Source organism: Triturus cristatus, chromosome 9 (assembly GCF_964204655.1).
Source record: "Triturus cristatus chromosome 9, aTriCri1.1, whole genome shotgun sequence".
In the NCBI taxonomy this organism is placed as follows: Eukaryota; Metazoa; Chordata; class Amphibia; order Caudata; family Salamandridae; genus Triturus; species Triturus cristatus.
The window spans coordinates 1,279,247,962-1,279,260,797 of record NC_140592.1 but is presented as its reverse complement, the minus strand read 5'-3'; the positions used below and the strand labels follow the sequence as shown (position 1 = coordinate 1,279,260,797).

Here is a 12,836-nt window from a genome sequence, read left to right as displayed (position 1 = left end):
GCCTTTTATTAATGTGTTGGTTTTTGAAACAAATATATAAAAAGCATTGTCATTTACAATGCCAATAGCGAGGTAGGAAGAGAGCAGTGCCTACGGGTACTCTTTATTCCATGCAGTGACGCAGTATGATGGCAGTGCCTCTGGATATTATTTATTCCATGCAGTGTTGCAGTAGTCTATTCTTGCTTTGTGGGTTTGTTCTGTGGGTTTAGTATTGTATGGGTTCTGGGGTAGCGTGCTACTCGCCGAAAAAGCAATTCAACACCTCGGGGGGGTAGCAAGTGCTATATAAATGCATACCTTTTCCCTATTCTATCCCTCCACTACCCTTCTCAATCCAAATGACTAACACATTCACCGCTCAAATTACTTTCATATATCACTATACTAATTTGCCACTAATCCTTTATGGATTTCATAGTAGCATGCTACTCGCCGAACAAGCGATGCAACCCCTCATCAGGGGTAGTAAGTGTTACATAAATCAAAATACTATACATCGGGCCTTAGCAGGGAGTATGTGTGTGAGAGAACTGTGCAGGCAGTGTGCACTGGTATCCCATGTGTGAGGCAGTGTATGCAATCACGAAGGAGTAAGTAGACTGGAGTAGAGTACATACAGATGTACCAGTGCCATCTTAAAGACTTTTGGAGACCCAGGGAAGACTTATTTTGGGATCTCCAGATCAGGAAAACCTTACAACTTCACTGTACAATGAGAGATCCCTTCAGGAGCAGCACAAAATGAAGAGTGACACCTGCCTGCCAAATAGCACTCCAATTAAACATTGTTGATCACTGGAGTAAACTATTCAATTTTTGTTGCAGATAAGAGGCTCAATATTCTATTTTCGTGACGCAAGGCCTTATCACCTGGAAACCAAAATCGGCAGAGGAAACCAGCAGAGCAAAATTCTTTTCTTTTTCAGATATACCAGTCCAGCCTTCAAGAAGGAAGTTGTACATTTTACCATGGCTACTAGTAGCTTATCTGCTTCTGCTCTGAAGCGCAAGTCTATGCAGTCTTCAATGATTGACTTCCTACCGGCACTGAAGCGCCAGCGAGTTACAGGGGAGTCTTGTCCAGTACAACCAACTATTGATGAGGCTAGTCAAACTCAGCAAGAGTCTGACAGGGACAGTCCACCTTTACAAAGACTCCAATGTGTGCCAGAGAAAAAAACTGTCGAACTCCCTGACTGCTGGAACACTAAACAGTGGTATTACTTTCAGGAGGAATATAAATGGTTGTACCTTAAGTCAAGCAATATTGGATGCTCTTCCTGTAAACGGGCTAAATCAACAGGTCTTTCAGTGCACAATAACACCCAAGGCATGCGCGTAACTAAAGTGTGGGCAGATGGCGAGGTTGGTCCTTCCGGTGACGGAAAAGCTTTTAGGCAGAAACAGCTCAGGAAGAAGATTATGGAGCATAAGGCTAGCGCTGGTCACTTGGCAGCTGAGGACATTCTTGCAGCTCAGCAGAAAAATACATTTGTGGTGACAGTACACGAATGTAATGCAAAACATATGGAGAGCACATGCAGGGTATTTGACACTGCCTACTACTTGGCAAAAAAAGATCGCCCTTTCACTGACCACCCTGATCTAATTCTCCTTCAGGCAAAGAGTGGCAGTGCAATGGGCCCTGTTTTGCACAGCAATGTGACTGCAACAGAAATAATAAAACACATTGCATTGGAAATGCAACAAAGATTGGTCTGTTATATCAGACAACACAAACCAAAGATCACAGTATTAATTGATGAGAGCACTTCTATTAGCAATGCTTCTACCTTGATCATCTACCTCCGTGGCATTTTTGGAAATGAAAGTACCCCAGTGACCATCTATTTCGGCCTTCTGGAGCTGGCAGAAACTAATGCTATTGGCGTAAAGACAGCTCTCCTAAGCTACTTTGAAAAAGTTGGACTCACAAAAAATCTGCTTCATGATATCTTGATTGCGGTATGTACTGATGGAGCAGCAGTAATGTTTGGTAAAAAAGGAGGAGTAGTAGCATTGTTGAAATCAGAATTTCCAAATCTTGTACTGACATGGCACTGTTTGGCTCACAGACTAGAACTTGCTGTGGCAGATACAGTTGATGAGGTTGCAGGGGTCAATCACTTTAAGATTTTCATGGACTCATTGTATGCCACATACAGCATGTCACCAAAAAACCAGAGAGAGCTAAATCTGGCCGCCAGCGAGGTATGTGTACAGCTTCAGAAGATAGGGAAAATGCTGGATACTAGATGGGTAGCATCCAGTTACAGATCTGTGAAAGCTGTTTGGAACTGCTTCCCTGCCTTGTGCAAACATTTTGAGAATGCTTCTAAAGACCCATCCAGACCCATAAGAGACCGGAGTAAGTATGAAGGTCTCTTGAAGAAGCTTACATCCTATTCTTTTATCAGAGATTTGGGGGTAATGTGTGATGCACTTCAAGAGCTCAAAGACTCATCACTCTCCTTACAGAGGAGGGATATTACAATTGTCAATGCCCACAGACTTTTGGTTAGTCAAGTACGTATATTTAGAGCAATGAAGGACTCACCAGGTGAGTTTGCTTCTGCGGCTCAGAAAGCGGTGGACGAGGGCAAATTCAAGGATGTTCCTCTTTCCCATGGTAGAAGTAACTCTGTTGCCCTTAATCAAAATCAGTTTTACCAAAGTCTTTCAGTAAATATTAATAAACGATGTGCCCCTGATTCTGAGAAAGAACTTGTAGCCAGCTTCAGTGTGCTAGATGCAGGCAACTTGCCTTCTGGTGATGAATGCATTCTTTATGGGGAAACAGATATCCAGAAACTGTGTTCAGAATTTCAGCTGCCAGCAAGAGATACTATCCAAGCTTTTAGACTTTTCAAAGATTTTGGTGGAAAGAAAACCCCTGAAGCATTACAAAAGTTAGTAGTTTGCATGGAAACCCTGCCAGCAAGTAATGCGGATTGCGAGAGAGGTTTCAGCGCAATGAACTTAATTGCTTGTCCAACAAGGGCCTCTCTTCTTGTCAAGACCATTTCTTCATGCCTATGGATAAAACTCAATGGTCCTCCATTTGAAACATTTGACCCAAAGCTGTATGTAAAGAGTTGGCTTGCAAAAGGTAGAAGGGCTGCTGAAGAAAATTGTTGTGAGAAACCCCAGCAAAACAAACACACTGAATATCTTCGAGGGTTTTGGGGAATCCTGCAATAGATTTCTAAGTAATATAAATATTCTTTACATGTTTTTTAAAGTGTTTGGTATTTTTATGGGTTATACTTAATAAATATACCTTTTTGCCTATTTTATTATCCTTTGCTGGATGCGACTTCATGATTTTCTTAAGCACACAGTGCTAGTTATTTTGATTTAGACCACGCCCCTACTCGGATAGGCCACGCCCCTTCAAGACATTAACCACGCCCCTTTTAGAGCACCCCCAGTTTTTTTTTCCCACTTAAAGCACTGCTAGCGCCTACCTATTACCTACTTGCACGCAAGGCGCTATCCTGGGCAAACTAGTCTATTCTGTCTCCCTCAACTTTAGCCATCGCAACAAGGTTCCCAGTGCACAACCGGCATGAGAGCCGACCAGTTTGTGAGGTTAGCTCGATCTTGTCTGTCTGAGGATAGATTCGACACCTTTATTTTTGCAGTATGTCGATCAGTAGCTGGTGCTGGTACAGCGGAGGGCAGCGCATGTAATGAGCACCGACACGTCCTGCATGGCTGCGGGGTCTCACTCCCCCTGTGCTGCGCATACATCTGGAGCTCGAATCTCACGTAGCCTGTCTGGTGCCCCTTGTAATTTGTAGTTTCGTTTCTTCCCCTCGCGCTCAGCATTGAGGATGCCGCTGTCTGTGTGAATCGTTTCCCACCCTCCAAACATTGCTCCGTCTCCCTCTTTTCAAATGTAGCGACAGCTGAACAGCCCATAAAACCCCCGCTCTTGAGTGGAGGGCTCAGCGGTTTCCACCTGGCTTCCCTCGGGCATTGAGACAGTTCATACTTTGGACGGCAGGCTCATGTGCCAAGAGGAAAATGTGAGTTCGAAAACGTACAAATGACATCCCAAATATGTGTTTTCTTCACAGAATAGAAAGACCATTGCAGACCTGTCCGGTAATGTGAGGCTATCATTCACTCGAGCGGTTTTATAGATTGCCTTTGGATTTTGGCTTTAGTGTTTTTCACAGTGAAGTAAACCTTTTAAAACATGTCAGGCCTTTCAGCAGCTTCTGTGCACTCCCGGGTAGCCAGGCGCTTTACAAATGCCCTTTCATTCATTCATTCATGCTGCGCACACAGAGGGCACGGGGGTCTCCTAGCTTTGGAGTCCTTGAAGCTGTGCCTTGGAGCCACCTCTTTCTTCAAACCAAATGCCAAGATATGTCCAGGGAGTTGCATTATCTATTTTACCTTATCCATAAACCAGCTTTCAATTGTATTTAATTTGCGACCATATATTAAGATCTTAAAATTAGAGATGTTTATTTTGGGGGAACAGCCATTACAACGCGGTTTTTACCACGCGCAGCTTTTACATCGCATGCGTTACAACGCATGCGATGTTACAACGCAATGCCATTACAACGCAAGTCTTTACATCGACTTGCGCTAGATGGCGTGCTAACATTACAAATAGTGTAGTTTACTATCCCAAAACCTTCCCTACTGTTAAGTGGACTGGAGTTGGAATAGTAAATTAGTAAATAGTAATTTGCGACTTTCGCAAATTATCGCGAAAATGTTAAAAATATCCGCAAACACGCAGAAATATCGCGAAGATGCGGAAGTTTTTTTCCCGCCCGTTCGCGGTATTTTCTGCGTGGTCGCGGCTCGCCAACTTACCCATGCGGTTGCTCGCGGGCGCGGCCATCTTGTTTTCACTCTTCTCACGGTGCATGATCGCGAGAAGAAAGACGTGATCGCGCTACCAATGACATTACTGCGGGCGCGAACTGTCGCGAGACAGCGCAAATGGCTACCAACAATCCAACATCTCGTGGAGAACGCGACCGGATCGGGAAAACTTGCCGGCAAATGCGGGGATTCAGGTAAGGCGATCGCGCGCGCGCAAGAATGTATTATTTTACAGCGCGAGCAAGAAACAAATTATCGCTAAGCTACGGAATGCAAAAATTTTTGACATTTTCGCGCTCTCCGCGGAACGCAAAAATGTCAAATTATCGCAATTTCCGTGAGCGGAACGGAAATTTAGCCCAGGCCTAGTTATCAGCATGTTCCTCCCTGACAGTGAAAAGTTTGTCTCTGCCTTTGCGAGCAAAGGAGACCCACAGGAAAGCAGCCCCCCGCCCTTTAGGGACCTTCTGAACTTTACAGGCCCTCTCCAAGGCAGTGATCCATTTATGGATATCCTCCTCCTCCTGGTAAGGAGGGACTATCCTGCTCAGGTTCTAGCGTCAAACCATTGTTCGCTGACCCCAGGGACACTAGTGCTGCCACCAAGGAACTCTAGGTTGACTAGTGTTGACACCACAGGACTCTAATCCCAAATTCTCCCTAACCCTCTATACTTCCAAGGTTTCCTTATCGAGGGCGAGCTGCTCTTACTCTGACATCAACAGGCACTGCAACTCAAGCTTAAAGGGGTGGGGGCAGATCTATAAGAAAGAGCCGAAGCGCGGCACCAAAAGTCCTTCGGCTGCGCCACGCTGCAGCACATTCAGAGCATAGGAACGCTACATAATTTCAATGATATGTCGCATTCCTGTGCTCTCCCCTGCGCTGGCACACAAACAGCTGCCATGCGCCTACGCACGCACCCTTGCACCATGGTGCAAGGATGCCTGCGCCCTGGGGAGATTGTTTTTGTGCAGGAAGGAGCACCTTCCTGCACAAAAACAATCACTAGAGGCATTTTCCTCTTTCAATGCATGCTGAAGAATGCAACATGCATTGAAGGAGGAAAAAACGAGGAGAAATTAAAACATTTCTCCTCATTGCTCCTGGCTACGCCACCTCTAGGGTGGCGTAGGAAACTGAAGCATTTCCAGGTTTATGATTTCTCATAAATCTGGAAATGTGTCAGATTCCATGCGTGTTGCGGTGGAACACCAACAGCAACACCCATGGAACGCCCCTTTCACGCAATGTGCAGCGTGTAAAGGGGCCATATTTACAAGGACAGGAAAAGCCACACAGGGTGGCTTTTCCTGTCCTTGTAAATAATAAAATATGGGTCACTTTCTGCTATATTTTGGCACATGTGAGATCAATAAGAGAGGATATAAAATGTGATTGGCGATGTTGGCACTGTTTGTTGGATGTTTCAGTGACAGCCTGTGATCAAGAACTATGGAGTTAGAAACGCGTAAGGCGAGAGACTATTTCCTGAGCTTTTCAGTTATTGCCTTGCAAATTGAATCTCAACGTGAGTGCATATATATATATATATATATATATTATCTACTGGCGGTCGCCAGTAGGTAGTTATAGTTAGGACCTAGTTTCCATAGGAAAAGCGTTTTTTGTTTTCCCAATAACTTTGGCGCCGGTTGACGAATCGTCGCAAAATTTTCAAAACTCGTGGGGCGCTTCGGTCAGCTCCTATCTTAAAAGTTTCGGGGTGATTCGGCAAGCGGGGGTCAAGAAAAAAGGGGGTCCCAAAACATGTTTTCTCTATGTTATTTTCCCTAGGAAACTTTAGACACGACTACAGCCCGAACTGCTGAACAGAATTACACCAAATTTGGCAAAAAGGTAGCCAGTGTGTGCCTGGTGGAAGTGTGCACTGATGGCTGGTGGTGTGTGTGCCTGGTGGAATCGTGCACTGATGGCTGGTGGTGTGTATGCCTGGTGGAAGCGTGCACTGACGGCTGGTGGTGTGTGTGCCTGGTGGAAGCGTGCACTGATGGCTGGTGGTGTGTATGCCTGGTGGAAGCGTGCACTGATGGCTGGTGGTGTGTATGCCTGATGGAAGCGTGCACTGTCGGCTGGTGGTGTGTGTGCCTGGTGGAAGCGTGCACTGATGGCTGGTGGTGTGTGTGCCTTGTGTAAGTGTGCACTGACGGCTGGTGGTGTGTATGCCTGGTGGAAGCGTGCACTGACGGCTGGTGGTGTGTATGCCTGGTGGAATCGTGCACTGATGGCTGGTGGTGTGTATACCTGGTGGAAGCGTGCACTGACGGCTGGTGGTGTGTATGCCTGATGGAAGCGTGCACTGATGGCTGGTGGTGTGTGTGCCTGGTGAAAGTGTGCACTGATGGCTGGTGGTGTGTGTGTCTGGTGAAAGCGTGCACTGACGGCTGGTGGTGTGTGCCTGGTGGAAGTGTGCACTGACGGCTGGTGGTGTGTGTGCCTGGTGGAATCGTGCACTGATGGCTGGTGGTGTGTGTGCCTGTTGGAATTGTGCACTGATGGCTGGTGGTGTGTATGCCTGGTGGAAGTGTGCACAGACGGCTGGTGGTGTGTGTGCCTGGTGGAAGCATGCACTGACAGCTGGTGGTGTGTGTGCCTGGTGAAAGTGTGCAATGACGGCTGGTGGTGTGTGTGTGCCTGGTGAAAGAGTGCACTGACGGCTGGTGGTGTGTGTGTGCCTGGTGAAAGCGTGCACTGACGGCTGGGGGTGTGTGTGCCCAGTGAAAGCGTGCACTGACAACTGATGGTGTGTGTGCCTGGTGGAAGCGTGCACTGATGGCTGGTGGTGTGTGTGCCATGTGTAAGCGTGCACTGACGGCTGGTGGTGTGTGCCTGGTGGAAGCGTGCACTGATGGCTGGTGGTGTATGTGCCTGATGGAAGCGTGCACTGATGGCTGGTGGTGTGTATGCCTGGTGGAAGCGTGCCCTGACAGCTGGTGGTGTGTGTGCCTGGTGAAAGCGTGCACTGATGGTGGTGGTGTGTATGCCTGGTGGAAGCGTGCACTGATGGCTGGTGGTGTGTGTGCCTGGTGGAAGCGTGCAGTGACAGCTGGTGGTGTGTGTGCCTGGTGAAAGCGTGCACTGATGGCTGGTGCTGTGTGTGCCTGGTGAAAGCGCGCACTGACGGCTGATGGTGTGTGCCTGGTGGACAGCTGGTGGTGTGTGTGCCTGTTGGAATTGTGCACTGACGGCTGGTGGTGTGTATGCCTGGTGGAAGTGTGTGCTGCTGGCTGGTGGTGTGTGTGCCTGGTGGAAGTGTGTGCTGCTGGCTGGTGGTGTGTGTGCCTGGTGGAAGTGTGCACTGATAGCTGGTGGTGTGTGTGCCTGGTGGAATCATGCGCTGACAGGTGGTGGTGTGTGTGCCTGGTGAAAGTGTGCACTGATGGCTGGTGGTGTGTGTCTCTGGTGAAAGCGTGCACTGACGGCTGGTGGTGTGTGCCTGGTGGAAGTGTGCACTGACGGCTGGTGGTGTGTGTGCCTGGTGGAATCGTGCACTGATGGCTGGTGGTGTGTGTGCCTGTTGGAATTGTGCACTGATGGCTGGTGGTGTGTATGCCTGGTGGAAGTGTGCACAGACGGCTGGTGGTGTGTGTGCCTGGTGGAAGCATGCACTGACAGCTGGTGGTGTGTGTGCCTGGTGAAAGCGTGCACTGACGGCTGGTGGTGTGTGTGTGCCTGGTGAAAGAGTGCACTGACGGCTGGTGGTGTGTGTGTGCCTGGTGAAAGCGTGCACTGATGGCTGGGGGTGTGTGTGCCCAGTGAAAGCGTGCACTGACAACTGATGGTGTGTGTGCCTGGTGGAAGCGTGCACTGATGGCTGGTGGTGTGTGTGCCATGTGTAAGCGTGCACTGACGGCTGGTGGTGTGTGCCTGGTGGAAGCGTGCACTGATGGCTGGTGGTGTATGTGCCTGGTGGAAGCGTGCACTGATGGCTGGTGGTGTGTATGCCTGGTGGAAGCGTGCCCTGACAGCTGGTGGTGTGTGTGCCTGGTGAAAGCGTGCACTGATGGTGGTGGTGTGTATGCCTGGTGGAAGCGTGCACTGACGGCTGGTGGTGTGTGTGCCTGGTGGAAGCGTGCACTGACAGCTGGTGGTGTGTGTGCCTGGTGAAAGCGTGCACTGATGGCTGGTGCTGTGTGTGCCTGGTGAAAGCGCGCACTGACGGCTGATGGTGTGTGCCTGGTGGACAGCTGGTGGTGTGTGTGCCTGGTGGAATCGTGCACTGATTGCTGGTGGTGTGTGTGCCTGTTGGAATTGTGCACTGATGGCTGGTGGTGTGTGTGCCTGTTGGAATTGTGCACTGACGGCTGGTGGTGTGTATGCCTGGTGGAAGTGTGTGCTGCTGGCTGGTGGTGTGTGTGCCTGGTGGAAGTGTGCACTGATAGCTGGTGGTGTGTGTGCCTGGTGGAATCATGCGCTGACGGCTGGTGGTGTGTATGCCTGGTAGAAGCGTGCACACACCACCAACCGTCAGTGCACGCTTCCACCAGGCACACACCACCAGCCGTCAGAATGACTTCTAATCATTTATGACTTCTAGCTATGATCCAATGCTTTGGATTTAATGTGTAAGGTTTGCGTTTTTTTAGTAACGTAGTTCACATGTAAAAAAATGTGTCTATGTAAGTACAGGTTTGACATGCTAAATGCGCGCACTCTATTTCTTTACGAACAAGAAAACTTAACACTTTGAGCACAAAAGAATGAAGGAAAATGAAGCTGACTAAGAGTGAGGGGGAGAATGGAGGGGTGGAGTGAGAGCAGAGAGAGGGGGTGGAGGAGCATGGTTCAGGCGCTGGAAGTCTTAATGAGCCATTACAAAAGCCACATGGCTCCTAAGCACGTTCACGCTGCGCGTAACCACATGCTGGTGCCCGGGAACAGCCTTTGGTAGCACTTTGAAAAGCCAGTTACTAAAAGTCGAGCAAGCAGCGCATGCGCTGCTCTAGGCTCGACCTAAAAAGAAACGCGCAAAACAAGAAAAGGGGGCAGGGTAGAAACACCCTGGCCCCCTGGGCCTGCTCAGGGGGTCCCACAAGGACCCCCAGGGCCCAAAAAAGCATTTTTAAAAAAAAAACAAATCGGCGAGATTCACGCAAGCCAGAATTCGGCCGGAAAAAAAAATGAAGTGCTGACTCCCGCGCTTCGTTATTATTTAGCCCCAGGGTGGGCCAAGTTCCGGGGGACATGCAATATTGTAATTGCGGGACTGCCACCCCCTCGGGCATTCTTTAAATATTTGCGGGGGGCACATGGCCCCCCGCAGCCCCGAGGAACGCCATCCCTGGGGCTTGTTTTTAAAATGGGGAGGCCTCAGAGGCCCCCCCCAAGCCATCGGGACCGCCACCCCCCTGGGCTTTTCTTAAATATTTGCCTTCAGACTGAGTACAGGGCGCTTTCACGCAGAGGCGCTGGCCTTCCCCTACCATTAGACAACGCACAGAGTGGTCTCACGCAGTGATTGAACAGCTGGCGGTACAGTTGCGTCTCCTGAGTGCCTGGCTGCGCTTTTACGCAGTGACCGCTGGCCTCTCACTCAGACCTGACTGAATATAGACAGCACTCACCCAGCGAACGCTGCCCTCCCTCCCCCAAAGTGATCCTCTTTCCAGTCTGCACAAAAGAGTGGTCTCACGCTATGACAACTGGCCTCCCTCCCATGCCCCTCTCTCTCTAGACTGATGCACGGAGCGGTCTCACACAGTGACCGCTGGCCTCACTCCCATGTCCCTCTCTCCAGACTGTGCCCAGTGGTCTCACGCAGTGACCTCTAGCCTCCCTCCCCTCGCTTGTCCCTCTCTCCAGACTGCCCAGAGAGTGGTCTCACGCAGTGACTTCTAGCCTCCCTCCCCTCCCTTGTCCCTCTCTCCAGACTGCCCACAGACTGCCCACAGAGAGGTCTCACGTCTCACGCAGTGACCTCTAGCCTCCCTCCCCTCGTGTGTCCCTCTCTCCAGACTGCCCACAGAGTGGTCTCACGCAGTGACCTCAAGCCTCCCTCCCCTCGCGTGTCCCTCTCTCCAGACTGTGCCCAGTGGTCTCACGCAGTGACCTCTAGCCTCCCTCCCCTCGCTTGTCCCTCTCTCCAGACTGCCCACAGAGTGGTCTCACGCAGTGACCTCTAGCCTCCCTCCCCTCGCTTGTCCCTCTCTCCAGACTGCCCACAGAGTGGTCTGTGGTAAATAAAAATACCGGACTGAATTTCATACGGAATCTTAAAATAAAGTAAATAGCTCAAAATAACAAGAGGCAGAATCCGTGGTATAAGAGGTTTTCTAATGGGCTTTATTCCATTCAAAATGGCCGACTCGAGTCGCGGCCTTCAGGTTCCGTCACCACGAGGGTTCAGGAAGTGAAGTACAATAATTTATTAACAGACATGTATTTTTATAATAAGTACATTACAATGAAACGAATGTAGAAGGCGTAACATTTGATAAGAAAAGTGACAAAACAGTGACATAATCGAAACTAGGCGTAATAAGGAATAAAAGAAACATGATTGGTTAGAATTATCAGACATAGGTGGATCTATAAGATAATACTTGGCATAGATGCGCGCGCGGCAGCATGACGTGTAATTGACGTGCAACTAGGGGGTGAAGGGGACTTGACATTTAGCTCTACATGTGGAGACGAGAAGTCTGGGGGTCAAGTCAACCTAATCCCAAATCATATCTAACATCCTATGTTTAAAGAACTATGTTATCCACAAGGAAGAGACTCTCGGACAGAATCTATTCTATACTGACTGTGTACGTGTACAAGCGTCTAAGTGTCTATATGAGATGCGAGGGATAGAAAACTTTCCATGGCAACAGGGCTATGAATCACTTGCAGGAGGACGGAAAGGCTGAGTCCTTTGCTTGTGAGCTAAAGGAAATGTTTACCTAAATCACTGGACAGGAATGCATCGGCTGGAGAGCAAAATAGATAATTCGAAGGTGAAATACAACTTCTTGGCAGACAGGCGAAAACTGGCCGAGGCAGGCACCGTTAGCTGCACAGGGAGTAGGACAAAGTTCATGGATACAGATGCGAGCTCAAGCTGAAGCTGTCAGAGACAGAGAGCAGGGAAAGGCTTGAGGACAGAATCGGGCCTACTTGCCTGAACTGTAAAAATGAAGTAACTTAGCCATATAAAGTCGGTGGCCTTTCATACTTAGGAATCGAATATCCAACCCTGTGATGGCGGATCTGACAGAGAACATGTCGACGGTAGACACACATATGTTTGCGTCTTAGAAACTGGAACTGGAGGGAACATACATGTACTTGTAACATGCATATAGAACCGTTGGGGTCCAAGATAGGGGACATAACTGATCAGGAAAATCCACATTTCCACATTCCCTCCTTGTCCCCTTCTTGCCCTTCACGAGACATCAATCTTCATCATTCCATTGATTTGCTCATGGAGCATCATTTCTTCTTCCTTCCGGCATTCTGAACGGGACCTGTGATGTGGAATGCATGATGTGGCACACAGACCACAAATCGCTGGTCCACCTTGCAGGCATAAACAACAACTGAAGAGCATAAGAAGGCCAATACCTAGGAAGGATAAAACTCTCCATCCCCAGGCTGATATCACACTCCAAAACCACCCGGACCACGTCCAAGTGCCTGGATTTTCGTGTATCTGGCTTACAATCTTATGAAGGTGTGTTATAGCTTTATATACAGATGGCGAATTTTCTGGTATGAATATGCAGCAGCTGGATCCGATGACCCTGCAAGCTCCGCCCCTATCGGCCAGGATGACGTCAAGGACAAGACGATTCTGGAGAACAACAATTCTCATCACTGATTGTTCCTCTGTCAGATTGCCTAGGGCGGCTATAGTCTCGTTTACTACAGCTTCAAGAGTCTTGGTGAGTCTGCGTATCAGCTTACTATTTGATATTGTACCTATATAGGGAAAGATACCTTTATTGAAATCTACATACTTGTCCCATGCTGTC

At 48.9% G+C, this 12,836-nt stretch overlaps 1 protein-coding gene across 1 annotated transcript; it reads left to right on the top strand.

The window, feature by feature from the left end:
- Positions 1-972: 972 nt before the first annotated feature.
- On the top strand, positions 973-3,253 carry LOC146799769 (E3 SUMO-protein ligase KIAA1586-like). The gene has a single exon (XM_085627928.1). The coding sequence runs from the start codon at positions 973-975 to the stop codon at positions 3,202-3,204; it is 2,232 nt and encodes a 743-aa protein (XP_085484054.1). The 3' UTR covers positions 3,205-3,253.
- Positions 3,254-12,836: the final 9,583 nt, after the last annotated feature.